Source organism: Pan troglodytes, chromosome 3, assembly GCF_028858775.2.
Source record: "Pan troglodytes isolate AG18354 chromosome 3, NHGRI_mPanTro3-v2.0_pri, whole genome shotgun sequence".
NCBI lineage: Eukaryota > Metazoa > Chordata > Mammalia > Primates > Hominidae > Pan > Pan troglodytes.
In genome coordinates this window covers 104,523,104-104,539,192 of record NC_072401.2, presented here as the reverse complement: position 1 = coordinate 104,539,192, position 16,089 = coordinate 104,523,104, and the positions used below count along the sequence as shown (strand labels likewise).

Sequence of the window (16,089 nt, the reverse complement as noted above, 5' to 3'; positions counted from 1 at the left end):
GCCAGGAGTTCAGGACCAGCATGGTTAACAGAGGCTAAGGCAGGAGGATTACTTGAGCCCAAGAGTTTAAGGCTGCAGTGAGTTGTAATCATGCCACTGCACTCCAGGGTGACAGAGCAAGACCCTGTACCTAAATAATAATAATAATAATTTCCACTTTATTTTTCAATATTCAAATATTTGTATATAATTCTGCATTGTTCTGTATGTAGATCCTAATTTTAAAATTTTACACCATCATAAATGAACAAAGGTAGGAAGGAGTTTGGCTTCAATAGCTTACAGTAAAAGGAGTAAAGGAGTTCAGCCTCAAAACGATATTGTTGACCTGTTATGTTATGAAAAATAATCCAGTGTTTATACTTAACGGATGCCATCCCTTATTATTTACTATTTTCTTAGTCTAACTAAACAATCTTTATTAAAATAAGCAATGATATTTGACATGGGCCTAAGAAATATATAGTTAGCTAACAATATTGTCAGTTAGAGGGATTTCTTTTTTAAATTAAGTACAGATTTCTTCACCAAACTCCAGGATAACAGAAAAGAGGACATAAAATTTGGACATAGTTTCTGGATAAATAAATGTAAATTTAAATATAAATTATGTAACAGGAAACAAACGAAATTAAAGAAAATAAATTTTTCAAGAAAAGTAAATTTATGGATGTTAATTCTGTAACATTGTCAGGGCAAAGTTTTTTGTTTTTATTTTAATTTAAGGGTTTTATGTTTGTTTTATACTTGTTGCAACCTCAAACGACCAAATGGTATGATGCACACTGAGATACTCAATAAATGTGCAGTTTTTCTTAGCCTTTTTTCCTAGAACTTTAATATTAACACGGAAAATTTTGAAATGGACAATAAAAAGATAACACTTTGTGTATGGGGAAGAATATCATGCAGTTGATGACGGTACATTAAAATTCACACAAAAGGACATTTTGACTAGCATTCAGAAAGAGTCCATTGATTATAAGATTATCTATGAGGTTTTGGACCGGGCATTACACTACCGAATTATGGCTAACTTTGGTTTGTGATCTAGACCAAGTCACCCAATCTATCTTGGATTTTAGTTTTCTGGTTTATGAAATTAAGGAGTTAAGCTAAATGACTTGGGTTTCTTTTCGTGTATCATAATCAAAATGCTGTAACTTCTCTAGTGAATTCATAGAACACTGACTCTTACAAGTATGTCATGAAATACTTTATGCTGTGAGCAGGTATACATGTATAATATATGTATAGCTATGAATAAATAAATTTTAAATAAATGCACAACGAATTCTACAAAATGGGCTCCAACATTAACAAATGATCTGAGTTAGTCTTTCTCACAGCTGACCATAAACTATAAAACATTTTTATAAACACTATCAGCAATAAAAACGAAGTAAAATCTAGCCAAAAAATTCAATGTTCTCCAAAGTCATGTTAATCAAATCAGGTGATATATTAATGAAGTACATATGACTAAAAGGAAAAATATATGTCATTCCTGTGGTAAGAGGAAGCTGAATGTCACTAGAAATTTTTACAAGCTTTAGGAGAGGAAGAGTTCCGTTTAGGAAAATAATCATTTCAGATGATCTGAAGAAGGGTATTGGATGGAACCTATCCAATAGGTTCGTCACAAAAGAGGACCTGAGAGACAAGAATGAATGGTTTCTGACTGGTGGAGAAATTTGAGGATAATCTCCCTTGCTTGAAAAGCGGTGATTAAGATTGGCACTTGCTTACAGGAGTGAAAAACAGGTAAGGGGTGCGCGCGTCTTAACACACACAAGAGGAAATACAGAGAAAAGGAAGACACAAACATGAAATGAGAATTAAATGAAATAGAATCACACTGCTGATAGAAGGGTTAAAAATCTAAAATACAACAAGAAGGGCAGGTGTTAAGCGATAAAGGGGGGCAGAACAAGTCTTTTATCCGGCCATTTAATTGGTCACCTTAAGAAAGAATCCTATCTTCCCACCGCAGCTGAGAAGACACTTCTAAGAGGTACAGCTAAAAGGTGGAGGACTGATAGACAACTTAGAAGTTGGTTTCGGGAACGATAAAACAAGCAATGGGCTGCCCGGCCTGCGCCGCGGAGTCCCGAGGAGCCTGCGCTGTGCTCCTCTCGCGGTGTCTCGTCATCTCCGGGAAGACTCGGCGCCTGGGTCCGCGCTCTCTGGGGAAGCTTTCCGGGAAGCTTTCCCGGGAGCTCGCTGGTCCTGGCCTCAGAAGACTGCGGACCCGCCCAGGGAGGATAAGCAGCTGAAAGACCGCGCGGTGCCGCTCCGAGGCCCCGGGACGTGGGCCCATGGTCGGCCTGGCGCCACCTTTCCGGGGGAAGCCACGCGCACCCGGCATCGCACGCGGCTCTGCACCCGCGCCGCCGGACCTGAAACCCGGCGGAGGGCACACGGGGCTGCCGCTGCGGGCCCCGGACCAACCCATGCTTACTCCGGAGCCTGTACCGGCGCCGACGGGTCGGACCTCCCTGCGCGGTGTCGCCCAGCGGGTTCGTGCGAAAGGCGGGGCCGACTACACGCGGTGCCGCGCCCTGAGACCGTTTATCTGCAGTCAACGCAGCCTCCCGGCTCAGCCTGGGAAGATGCGCGAATCGGGAACCCCAGAGGGCGGTGGCTAGACCGGGCTCCGCCGCCTCCCCCACAGCCCCTTTCCTAATCGTTCAGACGGAGCCTGGTCGACTTCGCCGGAGACTGCCAGGTGAGAGGCCCCAGAGACACTAAGGGTAAAAATAAACCCAGCGCCAGCGGCGGGTACCCTGTAGGCCTGCAGGACCGGAGACGCGAGCGAGGGGCCCAGCCTTTTCTGTTTGTACACCCGGTGACGGGCGCGTGTCTGTTTACTGTTGTAAGGTGTTCGCGTGGGTTTTCTTGCTTGCTTTTATTTTAGTTCTCAGATTAACCAGAGGGTGTTGCCTTTGTGGACTGGGTTAGCATCCTCGAGGTGCTAAGAATCATCATATGCTATTGACTGAAGACAGCAGTGGCTGCTGTAAGAGATAAAGTAAAACATCTCAGTAACTAAACATAGTTCAGGCTTATTTCTCGTTCATGTCAAGTCCATTCACGTGTTCAGCTGTTGGCCTTCTACTCAATTATTCAGGAACCCAAACTCCTTTTATATTATGGCTTTGCTATCCCCTAAGACCTTGGAGTCCTTAGTTTCCAGGCAACGGACAGAAAAAGAAAAGCTACTAGAGGATTGCATGAGGATTGTTTCTTATGGGTGCGGACTGGAAATCACATACTATTTATGTCCACATGCCATTGACCAGACTTCAGTCACATGCCACACTGACCTGCAAGGGAGACTGGAAATGTACTATGGACCCAGGCAGAAGAGTAAACGATTTTGGTAAACACATATCAATCTCTGACCATCCCTTAAAGGGCAGACTGCATCTTAGTCATCTTTGTTACTCTTGTGCCTAGCACACCAGAGAAACTTTTAAGGCTTTGTGAGGCCGAGGTGGGCATATCACCTGAGGTCAGGAGTTCGAGACCAGCCTAGCCAACATGGTGAAACCCCATCTCTACTAAAAATATAAAAATTAGCTGGGCATGGTGGTGCACGCCCGTAATTCCAGCTATTCCGGAGGCTGAGGCAGAAGAATCGCTTGAACCCAGGAGGCACAGGTTGCAGTGAGCCAAGATTGTGCCACTGCACTCCAGCCTAGGTGACAGAGCAAGACTCCATCTCAGAAAAAAAAAAAAAAAAAAAGGAAATGAAACTTGTTAAGGGATGGGGTTGTTATGTGTCTAAAGTTGAAACTTAACCATATTTCATTGTGATTGCTTAGGAATCATTTATCATCCTCTAACTAGATTACAAGATCTGAATATAGGAACTATTTAAGACCGTTCTCTTCTGAATCCTCAGCTCAAGGACTGGGACGTAACAAGAGCTTAATAGCTCTTGTTTGTTGAATGAATGAATGAATGAATCATCAGAGAGGAAAACAAGGGAGACAGTTTGTCAATGTTGGAGTTAGGAAATACTGAGAAGGTGACATTTGAGTTAGATTTTGAATTTCTTCAAGTAGAAAAAGCAGAAATGAAACTCCAGGCAGCAGTAGTAGTGATATTTTATTGTTGTTGTTTTGTTTCATGAGTGGAAATTTGGAAAACAACCAAACGTTTATAAGTCCAACTTTTCTTCATTCGGTATTCAAATATTACAATTTAACTTCAGGGTAGAGGAGGGGAAATACATAATCTTACAATCCAAATAATTTCTGTTGACTAAAAGAATGGCAGTGAAAACCTTGGCACTAATTTTTAACTTTCTAAAATGTTATTTTCTGGACATTTTTGAGAAATTTCAATACAAAGGCGGTGTTCTGATCATTCATTGTCTGTGATGATTTTGCACTGTAACAAGAAGCTAGAAAGATAGAAACTAAAGTTTATAAGACAGAGGTTCCTCATCACTGCTGTTCATCAGGGCTTCTCAGGGATGGTTCTGCAACAAAATCACCTGTTATATTGGTTAGGATGCTTTTGGCTGCAAGTAACAGGATATTCAGCCAAAACTCCCTTCAAAAATACAGATGTACTTTGCTCATACATGAAGATGTTTGAAGGTAGGTGGGTCCAGGGTTTGTTCAGTAGCTCAGTAATATCAGGGCTCTATGTTGCTTTCTGTGTTCAGCTAATCTTGACTTTTCTTCATGGGTGAATGATGGCTGCTAGAATTGTCCCAAGAAACGCATCCACAATCCCAACTTCCCTTGCCTGTTTACCTGGTCATTTAAAGACAAAAAGAGGAGAGGATTTTCCTCCTCTCTCTCTGTCTTTATTAAGAAGGAAAATCTTACATAATATGCCCCAGTAGTCTTGCGTACAAATTCCAATGGCAAGAAATGAATCATGCTCACTCCTTAGCCAATAAGTGGCAAAGAGGAATGGTGTTACAGAGATTGATTTACACCAATAATGACTTATCCCTAGGGCGGGAGAAGGGTCCCACTGGCATACCTGAACACTTGGCATTTAGACAGACCACAAGTCATGTCTGTCCCACTTGGGGTAGATTCGGTCTCTGTAGATTCTGATTTTAGTGGGCCTAGAAATAATATTTTAAACTTTTAGTAAATATATTTCACTTTGGTGAGGAGAGAGAATAGAAAGGATGAAAGCAAGTATTGGGTCCCTTATGTAGGGGTAATTTCCTTTTATTCTTATCTCATTATGTAGTGTTTTCCTTCATGAGTCAATGAAATTACTAAATCAATTAACCAAATAAAATAGCGGTTGTTTTCCTTTGGTAACTTGGCCACATGTATTTGACACACCTAAGTCTTTCAGATAAGGTAGTTCTCATTCAGGGAAACACTGTTAGTCATTTTAGTAATTAATTGTCTAAGAAAGTGTTAAGCCCTACTCTGAGCCTGATCTGAATTCCTCATTGCTGGGTAGGGCTCCTTTTGGGAAATGACCATTAGATCAGTGTTGATAAGCAAATACAGAAACTGGAATGTTTCTGTATGTTCTATGTAGAAATACTATATGAGACTGAGAACCTATACATTCAACACATGAATCGATGAACACAAAGGCAGGAGATTGTTGTTATTATTATCATTATAGAGTATTGAACAATCATAGTGATGCTCTTTCAAAGGCGTGAATACAACCCAGAGTACTCTAGCAATGTCTTAGTCCATTTTTGTTACTATAACAAAATACCACAAACTAATTAATTTATAAATAATCAAATTTATTTCTCACAGTTCTGGAGGCTGGGAAGTCCTAGGTCAAGGTGCTAATTAGTTTTGATGTCTGTTACACACTTGATCTCTGCTTGCAAGATGGTGCCTTCTTGCCATGTCTTCTTCACATGGAGGAAGAGACTAATGCTGTGTTCTCAGATGGTGGAAGGGAAAGAGCCAAAGGGACTAGGCTGCTCCCTTTGACCTCTTTTATAAGAGCACTAGTCCCATTCATGAGAGTTGAGTGCTGGTGACTTAATCACTTCCCCAAAGTACCTCCCTCTTAATACCATCACCTTGGCAGTTACATTCCAAAATCTGAATTTTGGAGGGACACAAACATTCAAGCCATAGCAAGCAATATATGTAAATTCTCCATAAGATTACTCCTTTAAATGTCAGCCTATCCAAATCACAGGCAGCAAATAGCAAGAATAAAAAGTCTTTATCCATATCTTTTAGCAGTAACTGAAATGATAGCAGTAAGTCTATTTTACTTGACCGAGAGCCTACGGACATTTGCAAGTTGATAGTTCCTTTATTTCTTCTGGAATATTACAGAAAGTACTTGTAAACATTTAGATTAGTAAGATAATATGAAAAAGAGAACATTTAACAAATATCTCTCTATGTGAAAACATATTTACAGAAATGGTTTCCAAAGTATGCTCCACTTGCCAGAAGGAACAGGGGTGAGTAGACAGGGCTCCTGCAGCACCACCTTAGTCGTTCCATTTGTAGGAGTTAAGGATTAGGTTTCATTTGATGAAAGATATTTGACATAAAGATATGAAGACCAGGGCCGGGTGCGGTGGCTCACGCCTGTAATCCCAGCACTTTGGGAGGCCAAGGCGGGCAGATCATGAGGTCAGGAGTTTGAGACCAGCCTGGCCAACATGGTGAAACCCCGTCTCTACTAAAAATAGAAAAATTAGCTGGGCATGGTGGCCGGCACCTTTAATCCCAGCTACTCGGGAGGCTGAGGCAGGAGAATAGCTTGAAACCGGAAGGCGGAGGTTGCAGTGAGCTGAGATCTCGCCACTGCACTCCAGCCTGGGCAAAAGAGCGAAACTCCACCTCAAAAAAAAACAACAACAAAAAAAAAACATGAAAACCAGACTTGAAAATTTTGAAAACCACTGCTATTGGTGATTCTGGGCAGTTACTCATCTTCTTTGAAAAATCACAACTACAAAAAATGATTTTAAATTGTGGCAGGTGTTATTAAGTTACCTCAAATCAAATCACCAGACTGTATCTATGAGAAATATTACCAAGAAATGTGGTACCATTTTCTTTTCTCTAAAGCTTTAGGAATTGAGTAGATTATTTTTAAATGTATTTAAAATTAGGGCCAGGCAGGGTGGCTCACATCTCTAATCCCAGCACTTTAGGAGGCCAAGGCCAGTGGATCACTTGAGGTCAGGAGTTTGAGACCATTCTGGCCAACATAGTGAAACCCATCCCTATTAAAAATACAAAAATTAGCTGGGTGTGGTGGCTCACACCTGTAATCCCAGCACTTTGGGAGGCTGAGGCAGGTGGATCATGAGGTCAAGAGATCGAGACCATCCTGGCCAACATGGTGAAACCCCATCTCTACTAAAAATACAAAAATTAGCCAGGGATGGTGGCACGTGCCTGTAGTCCCTCGGGAGGCTGAGGCAGGAGAATCACTTGAACCCGGGAGGTGGAGGTTGCAGTGAGCCGAGATCGTGCCATTGCACTTCAGCCTGGTGACAGAGTGAGACTCCATCTAAAAAAAAAAAAAAACAAAAACAAAAATTAGCCAGGCATGGTGGTGCATGCCTCTAGTCCTAGCTACTCGGGAGGCCAAGGTAGGAGAATCACTTGAACCGAGGAGGCAGAGGTTGCAGTGAGCCAAGATCATGCCACTGCACTCCAGCCTGGGTGACAGAGCGAGAATCCATCTCAAAACAACAACAACAACAACAACAACAAATATATATATATATCAAATTACATAAGAAAATCCTATTAAATCTTAATAATGTAGAAAATAAGAAAGAAAGTCCAGCCACTCCTCTTCCATTTCCCTTCCCAAAGGCAACTGCTGTTAAAGGATTTTTTTTTCTGTCTCCTTCTTAACAGGTACATATATCAAACTGCTTATATTCTTGATCTCTTAAGGACAATTATTTCAAGTGGGGAGAAAAGGTTAAGAAAACTTTTTTCTTTTTTTTTTTTTATACAGTCTTGCTCTGTCGCCCCCACTATAAATGACTCTTAGATTGCTGTCTTTTTCATCTCTTTCACTGTCATCAGTCACTAATGCTGCTCTCAATTTGCCTCTATCACAGCAATCTCTTCCTGAATTTTAATATTTAACACCTAATCTTCTGAGGGTTTGAAAAACAAAGGAACAAAGTCATTAGAATTGTTTTTGAAATAAGGGCCGGGCATGGTGGCTCATGCCTGTAATCCCAGCATTTTGGGAGGCCTAGGCGGGTGGATCACTGAGGTCAGGAGTTGGAGACCAGCCTCGCTGACATGGCGAAAACCCATCTCTACTAAAAATACAAAAAATTAGCCAGGCGAGGTGGCAGGCGCCTGTAATCCCAGCTACTCAGAAGGCTGAGGCAGGAGAGTCTCTTGAACCCAGGCGGCGGAGGTTGCAGTGAGCTGGGATCATGCCACTGCACTATAGCCTGGGCAACAGAGGGAGACTTCATCTCAAAAATCAAACAAACAAACAAAACAAAATAAGGGTTAATGGGTTCTGCATGAGTCCTTAAGAGCCTCTCTATGAGTAAGGAGAATAAACTTTCTAATAAGCATTTCATGACATTTTTTATGGCCCTTCAAAGGTCATTTTTGTAATTTCAAGACCCAATGACTACAAATAATAAATACCATGAACATGGTCACTTTAAGTAAAGCTAACATTTTTGAAATTTTCCTAAATTTAAGTAGGTTCCTGAAGTGAGACATGCATTTTAAATGGTCTTTTAGAAACGGAAACACAGCAGAGAGCAAACAAATACAGCTGACTAGTTGTAAGATCTCTTACCGGGCTTATTAAAAGACTTGTATTTCATTTTACCCTTTATTTCTGCAGTACCTTTCTGATCATGTATAAGTACTTTGGCATTTATGGTTGAGAGTATTGGAGAATAGGGAACTTTTCTGGAATGTAAAATTATATAAATTCCCACAGATGGCATAACATGCCAAGTTGTGATTGTTTATATTTATAAGGACCCCATAATAACATTGATAAAATTTGTTCGCAAAGGCTTCATTTTAACCAATAGTTTTTGTCTACTAAAAATAATAATTTCTAATTCATGACTATTTAAAAATAGTTTTTGTAAGTGGCAGAATGGGCTGATTTTGAGAATTTGATGAAAGAGGTAATTCTAGTGGTACTGCCAAAGAATTTCTATGTAATTCTCCTAATGAGAAGGGTGAAGAAATGAATGTTACATCCACCTGATCAAGAAGTGGGCCTCAAAAACAGATGAAAAATCATGACCAAATAAAATCAGTGGGATTAAGTAGTAAATTCTTCAAGGTTGAGGTGACTTTTTCTTGCTTAATAGGGAAAGCAAAATGATTCTTAAAGATTCTTCTTATGATAATCAGGAAGAAGGAATATGCATGGTTAGCAATAACGAAGACTATTGAATGCCAGCTGTGCATGGTTAGAACTATTCTTGTCTCCATTTCATAAATAAGAAATTAATCACAAAGAGGTTAAGCAATTTGGTATAGATGGACTTCAAACTCAGGCTTATCCAAATCCGAACCCAGCCCATCTTGTCAGTTACCATATTTGGGGTCATTCACTTCAGAAGGTAAAGGCCAAGTGCCGTGGTTTGAGATATGATATCCTAACTCTTTAACCTGATCTCGCATTACTCTCAGCCTCTTGCCACAAGCTCCAGCAGTTTCCCCTCACACACCACTGGCTTTCATGTCTCCATGCCTTTAAGACAAGTGTTCTCTGAGTCTAACATTTTCTCATCAAGTGACTTTTTTATTATCAGTCTAAATTTTGAAATGTTTTTTAATTTAAAAAATTATATATACAAACATACATACACATACATATATATCATTATATAAACATATTTATTACAAATTATATATAATAAAAAACAAACTAAAGGTTTTTTTGAGATGGGACTCTGGTTACCATGTGTTTTGTAAGTAGGAAAAATGGGGGTGGTGGTGGTAAAAAGATTATGATGTTCTTTGAAGTTTTAAATGCAAATTTCTTGGCACTTCGTTGAACAGAGAAAATGATTCCTTGAGGGAGGGGTCCTGTCTAATTCATCCTTGTCTTTATGTCTAGCATAGTGCCTGGAACACATTAGGCACTTTGATGTGTGTTGAATTAGATTTTCCCTTCTCTTACATAATTTTCTCTTTGATTCTACCACAAGTTTGTAGTGTGTACCTCTATCAAGATACTCATTGTACTTGTTGCATTAGGAGTAAGTTTCCTTACTAATTAAAAAAGAAGAAAAAACTTGATTAATAGTGGTTTAAACAATTACCCCAATGCTTGGCAGTCCAAGGCTGATGGAGCAACTGGAAGATGTCGTCAAGGAACCAGCTTCTCCTATCTTACTTATCTACTATCCTAAGTAGAGGGCTTTTATTCTCATGCTTGAAAGATGTCTGTTGCGCTTCCAGGCACTGTATCTACATTCTAGGAAGGAGAAAGGGAAATGTTAGAGGACAAAAAGTACAAAGTGTTATCTTCTAAAGGCCTCCCCCAAAACTCCCACCTAAATCTCATATGTAGAACCGTGACACATGGCCACCTCTACCTGCAAAAGTGGCTAGGAACTGGAGTGCTGTATTTGCCTTGTAGCCTGTATAGCATGGAAAGCCAAGGGAGAATGTGTTGAAGTGAGTGTTTATTGAGCCAATCCGTAGTCTTACAGGTTTTCTTAGTTATTTGGTATAAATTTATTTTTCCTGGTATATGATAAGTCAATGGAAAACAAACAATATGTTTTGGTAATCTTTGAATTGCCCACAATGACTAAAAAGTGACTACCATAGCACTCATCATAGTGTCTGAGACATTGTGGCTACTCAGTCAATTGTGGTGTATTTTTAAACTTTAATTTAGAAATAAGAACCAGGCAGGAGTTAGTGACTCTAGATTCTCCGAAAAGGATGGAATCCAGAGATTTCCCTTTAGTGACTCATTCCTCATATCAACATTGGAAAGTTACCTGGAGACTTCCTGCTTCATCCAGTTGGCCCATGAGAGAGGACAGTTTAACACTGATATTGCTTGGATTGTTTTTAAGTTTAACTCAAAAAATAATATGGGAAAGAAATCATAAAAATGTGATTGGTCAACAAAGGCTTTTTCAAGAAAAATAAAATGGTAGATAAGAATGATGATAATATACTAGAATCAAGCAAAAAAAAAAAAAAACCAGCCATTGAAAATTAAGAATAGTCTAATTTCAAATAGTTTAGCAATTTGGAATTTTTAGGGAAAAAAATAAGTACAATCCAAAGTCTTTGAAATCACAAGACTTTCAAATTACTGCTCTATATCTATACTCTTTCAAAACAGATCTCGTTCCTCTTCCCTGTGTCATCTTCTTAATTATAAATAATGGAGGATGAAGATAAAAGAATTACATATGAAGATTCAGAACCATCCACAGGAATGAATTACACACCCTCCATGCATCAAGAAACACAGGTAAATCTAAGCTGTGATAGAATTGTGTTTTCTTCGTATTCTACCACTCATTTACCAATTCTCCTATCCCCAAACTTACACAATCCAAGGCAGGTGTGACTACCAGTTTTCCCAGCTAACATCATTGCCAGCTGACCCTACCTGTAACTAGAAAAATGGAGAGCCTGTGAAACACTTTGTGTCTCTGACCTAATCTCTAGAATGGTTTTGGTTTCTTCCTTTTTATTGTTTAAATTCAAGTAGATTAATGAATGTGAAGTGGTTTTCATTACAGATAGTTATCTTTTTCTAAACCACTTTGGTATATGTGCCAATTATTGCCCTGAATTTTATCTTAAATATGCTTGTTTTAAAACCCAGTATTATAAAACATAATAAAATGTTATGTGACCCAAGCATTTATAATACAGGTTGAATATCCCTTATCTGAAATGCTTGGGACCATAAGTGTCTTGGATTTTTTTAAAAAATATTTGCATGCACCTAATGAGATATCTTGCAGATGGAACCCAAGTCTAAACAGGAAACTTATTTATGTTTCATATTTATACAGGTAATCTGAAGGTAATTTTATACAATATTTTAAATAATTTGTACATGAAACAAAGTTGCATTTGATTGTTACCTGTCATGTGACTTTAGGTGTGGAATTTTTCACTTGTGTGTCATGTCAGTGCTCAAAACGTTTCAGATTTTGGAGCATTTCAGATTTTAGATTTCCAGATTAGTGATACTCAACCTGTACTAAAAATAGTGACTGTGCTAAATACTCCTAGCGTCATTCTTGTTTCAAGCTGATTAGCTAGTAATAAAGCTGTGTGTTTTTTCTACAAAGTGTTATCCTTGATGCTAGTCATAGAAATTTGATTTGTAAAGTGATAATGCAGTACCTATAAATATGTGTAAAATATATACAGTTTTAAGGATTTTTAAAATTACTTTAAACACAGGAGGAGACAGTTATGAAGCTCAAAGGTATAGATGCAAATGAACCAACAGAAGGAAGTATTCTTTTGAAAAGCAGTGAAAAAAAGCTACAAGAAACACCAACTGAAGCAAATCACGTACAAAGACTGAGACAAATGCTGGCTTGCCCTCCACATGGTTTACTGGACAGGGTCATAACAAATGGTAAGGATGAATTCAGAAAGAGACGGCAAAAGATGAAGTTGTTATAATGGCAGATTACTAAATAATATGGTTGAAAGGACAAAAAGAAGTTCACTTCTCCCACATGTAAAAACTAGTTGGTGAACAATTCACACACATGGGTGGCTCTGCTCCACACGTTCAAGGGAAGGACCTAGACTAACAGGGCTCCACTGTCTTCACCTTGGCTTTCAGGATCACTCTGGTCACCACCATTGTGGGAAGGGGGAAGGAACACAGATCAAGGACCTTTTCCTTTACTATATCCGAGTAATTTCACAGGATTACTTTAGGACTGTCTAAAACACTACATAAACGTTTGTTGTTATTACTGTTAAGTAATGCAAGTAATATTTTAGCAAACACAGCCCCATTTATACTTCCAGATGAATCCTATTGCTTTATAAGTAAGAATATTGGTTTGCAATTCAGCTTATTTTAGTAGAGTTGCTGTTACATAAGACATTTGGGGGATTTTTCTTTGGGAGTTTATCTCAGCACTATTTTGAAAATTTTTAGGCTTGTATATATTTGTCTTTCAGGAATGGATTTGGTCTTTGAAGGAAGCCAAAGGTTATTCTGCTATCAATTTGATAAATACATGGAAGTTCAGATTCATTTATGCCCTATTTTTCTTCAGAAATGAATTGTGTGCATATGTGTGTCTGTGCTGTGTATGCTGGGGGAATATGTGATAAAGTAGAAAAAAGAAGAGATTTGAAAATTATCTATAAAGGCAAATTAGGTTTTTTTAAGAAGACAGTATTCTTTTATAGAGAGTTAAAATTTATTTTATTTTTTACATTGATAGATAAAATTGTATGTATTTACCATGTGCAACATGATGTTTTGAAGTATGTATACATACTGGAATGACTAATTTTAGCTAATTAACATATGTATTACCTCACATAGCTGTCATTTTTTGTGGTGAGAACACAATACATTCACTCTTAGCATTTTTCAAGAATACAATATATTTATTAACTATAGTCTTCATGTTGTTCAATAGACCTCTTAAACTTATTCCTCCTGTCTAACTGAAATTTTGTATCCTGTGACCAACAACCCAATATATATCACCCAATATACTTGAGTTATATGTGTGTGTGTGTGTGTGTGTGTATGTACATTTTTTTTTTCATGGATCTTCATATTTAAAGTCTAGAGAAAATTACATGTCAAGGCATTGGTCATGGTCTTCCTGCCACTTTCACCTCCCCCACCCAACCTTTTTTTTCCTGGAGACAGGATCTTGTTATGTTGCCCAGGCTTGTCTTGAACTCCTGGGCTCAAGGGATCCTCCCACCTCAGCTTCCCAAGTAGCTTGTTACAGATGTATACCACTGCATCTGGCAGAACTAGTTTTAACCAGCCAACTTTTAAATGCCTGGAATCTATCCACAATTTTTCACTTTTATAAATCATATTTTCAAAAGATAAAGATAATTTTAACATCAAAATATAAAAAGAATTGTTCAAAAACATAAACATCCATTCATCAGCATTATTTATTTATTTTTATTTTTGACACATATTTGTACATATTTGTGGGGTACAATATGATGTTTCAATACATGTATATATTGTATAATGATCAAATCTAGCTAATTAGCATATCTAACACATGAAGCATTTATCGTTTCTTTGTGGTGAGAACATAGAAAATCTTCTGTTTTGAGGTATACAATACCTTATTCCTGACTATAGTCACGTTGCTGTGGTACAGAACAAACTACTCTTCCTATCTAATTATCACTTTGTACCTGTTGACCACTCTCTCCCCATAACCCCAAGCTCCTCCCCTCCCCAGTCCCTGGTAATCACCATTCTATTTACTATTTCCATATGAACAACTGTTTTAGATTCTACATATGAGTGAGAACATGCAGTATTTGTCTTTCTGTGCCTGGCTTACTTCACTTAGCATAATGTCCTCCAGGTTCATCCATGTTGTTGCAAATGACAGGATTTCATTCTTTTTTATGGCTGAAAAGCATATCATTGTGTATATACACATATTTTCTTCATCCAGTCATTCATTGTTGGACACTTAGGGTTGATTCCATATCTTGGCTATTGTGAATAGTACTGCAATAAACATGGGAGTGCAGAAATCTCTTCAACATACCGATTTCATTTCCTTTGGATACATACCCAGTAATGGGATTGCAGGATCATATGGTAGCACTATTTTTACTTTTTTGAGGACTCTCCATACCATTTTCCATAATAGTGGTATTAATTTACATTCCCACCAATAGTGCACAGAGTTACCTTTTCTCTACATCCTTGCCAACCCCTTGTTATCTTTTGTCTTTTTGATAATAGCCATCCTGACAGGCATGGGGTGAAATGTTGAACATTTTTTCCTATACCTGTTGGCCATTTGTATGTCTTCTTTTGAAAAATTCAGGTCCTTTGCCCATTTTAAATTGGATTATTTGTTTTCCTGCTATTGAGTTTTTTGAGTTCCTTTTATATTCTGGACATTAACTCCTTGCCAGGTACATAGTTTGCAACTGCTCTCTCCCATTCTGTAGGTTGTCTCTTCACTCCGTGGATTGTTTACTGTGCAAAAGCTTTTTAGTTTGCTGTAATCTGGTTTGTCTGTTTTTGCTTTTGTTGCCTATATTTTTGGAGTCATATCCAAAAAGTTATTGCTCAGACCAGTGTCATGGAGCTTTTTATTTATGTTTTTTTTTCTAATAGTTTCATAGTTTTATGTCTTACTAAATTTGCCTTTTAAAGAAAATTTAAAGACAATTTCAAAAATTGTGTTCAGGAATAATAGCATCATTGAAGTAAATATATGGATGCCCACATATGTTTACTGAAAAATGAGACTCAATTCCATAGTTATACTTTGTGGGCTCTGAAAGACATGTTTACCATTATCATCTGGGACAATGAAAGACAAGCATAATATACTATACTTTAGGCTCTAGATGTGTTTTTAATGAAACCAAGTCAGTTTACTTAACTAAGCATGGAAGAAAATCTCAAACTTAGAACATGTACAGAAAACCAGAATCCAAAAATATACACTAGCTGATAAGATCACAGATAATTGAATACCTTTTCTGTTCTTTTCATTATTTTTTTAAACTTTTATTATTCAAAATATGGCCTACTTATAGTTAAAACGTTTACAATGAAACAGATATGGACTGACATAAGGAAAGAGTAAAAATGAATAATGTAATTTTGGGACACATTTTTTAAAAATGTATAATCGTTCATAAAGCAGCCTGAAAAATGAGGTTCATGGTAGATAAACATCTCATCGCTTATTTTTCTGTTCTTCTGCTCCAGAGGTTTACAAGACGACTTTTGTCCTATATTTTTTCCTGTGCCTATGCAGTATATATCAGTATTCTTCTTAAAAAGTAGGCTGGGCATAGTGGCTCACACCTGTAATCCCAGCACTTTGGGAGGCCAAGGCAGGTGGATCACGAGGTCAGGAGTTCAAGACCAGCCTGGCCAACATAGTGAAACCTCATC

The 16,089-nt window shown here is 38.1% G+C and overlaps 1 protein-coding gene across 9 annotated transcripts in view; it reads left to right on the top strand.

Annotated features, from left to right (window-relative positions):
- The first annotated feature begins 1,547 nt into the window (after positions 1-1,547).
- SLC9B2 (solute carrier family 9 member B2) overlaps positions 1,548-16,089 on the top strand; it is a 57,026-nt gene continuing 42,484 nt past the window's right edge. For 5 of the 9 annotated variants that reach the window (XR_008547395.2, XM_054682652.2, XM_009447918.5 and 2 more), the window contains exons 1-3: positions 1,994-2,728; positions 11,305-11,436; positions 12,387-12,567. Coding sequence is in view for 7 of the 9 variants with exons in the window: in XM_054682652.2 (XP_054538627.1) it covers positions 11,347-11,436; positions 12,387-12,567 (271 nt within the window). In the remaining 2 variants the exon portion in view is untranslated. 9 annotated transcript variants of the gene reach the window in all.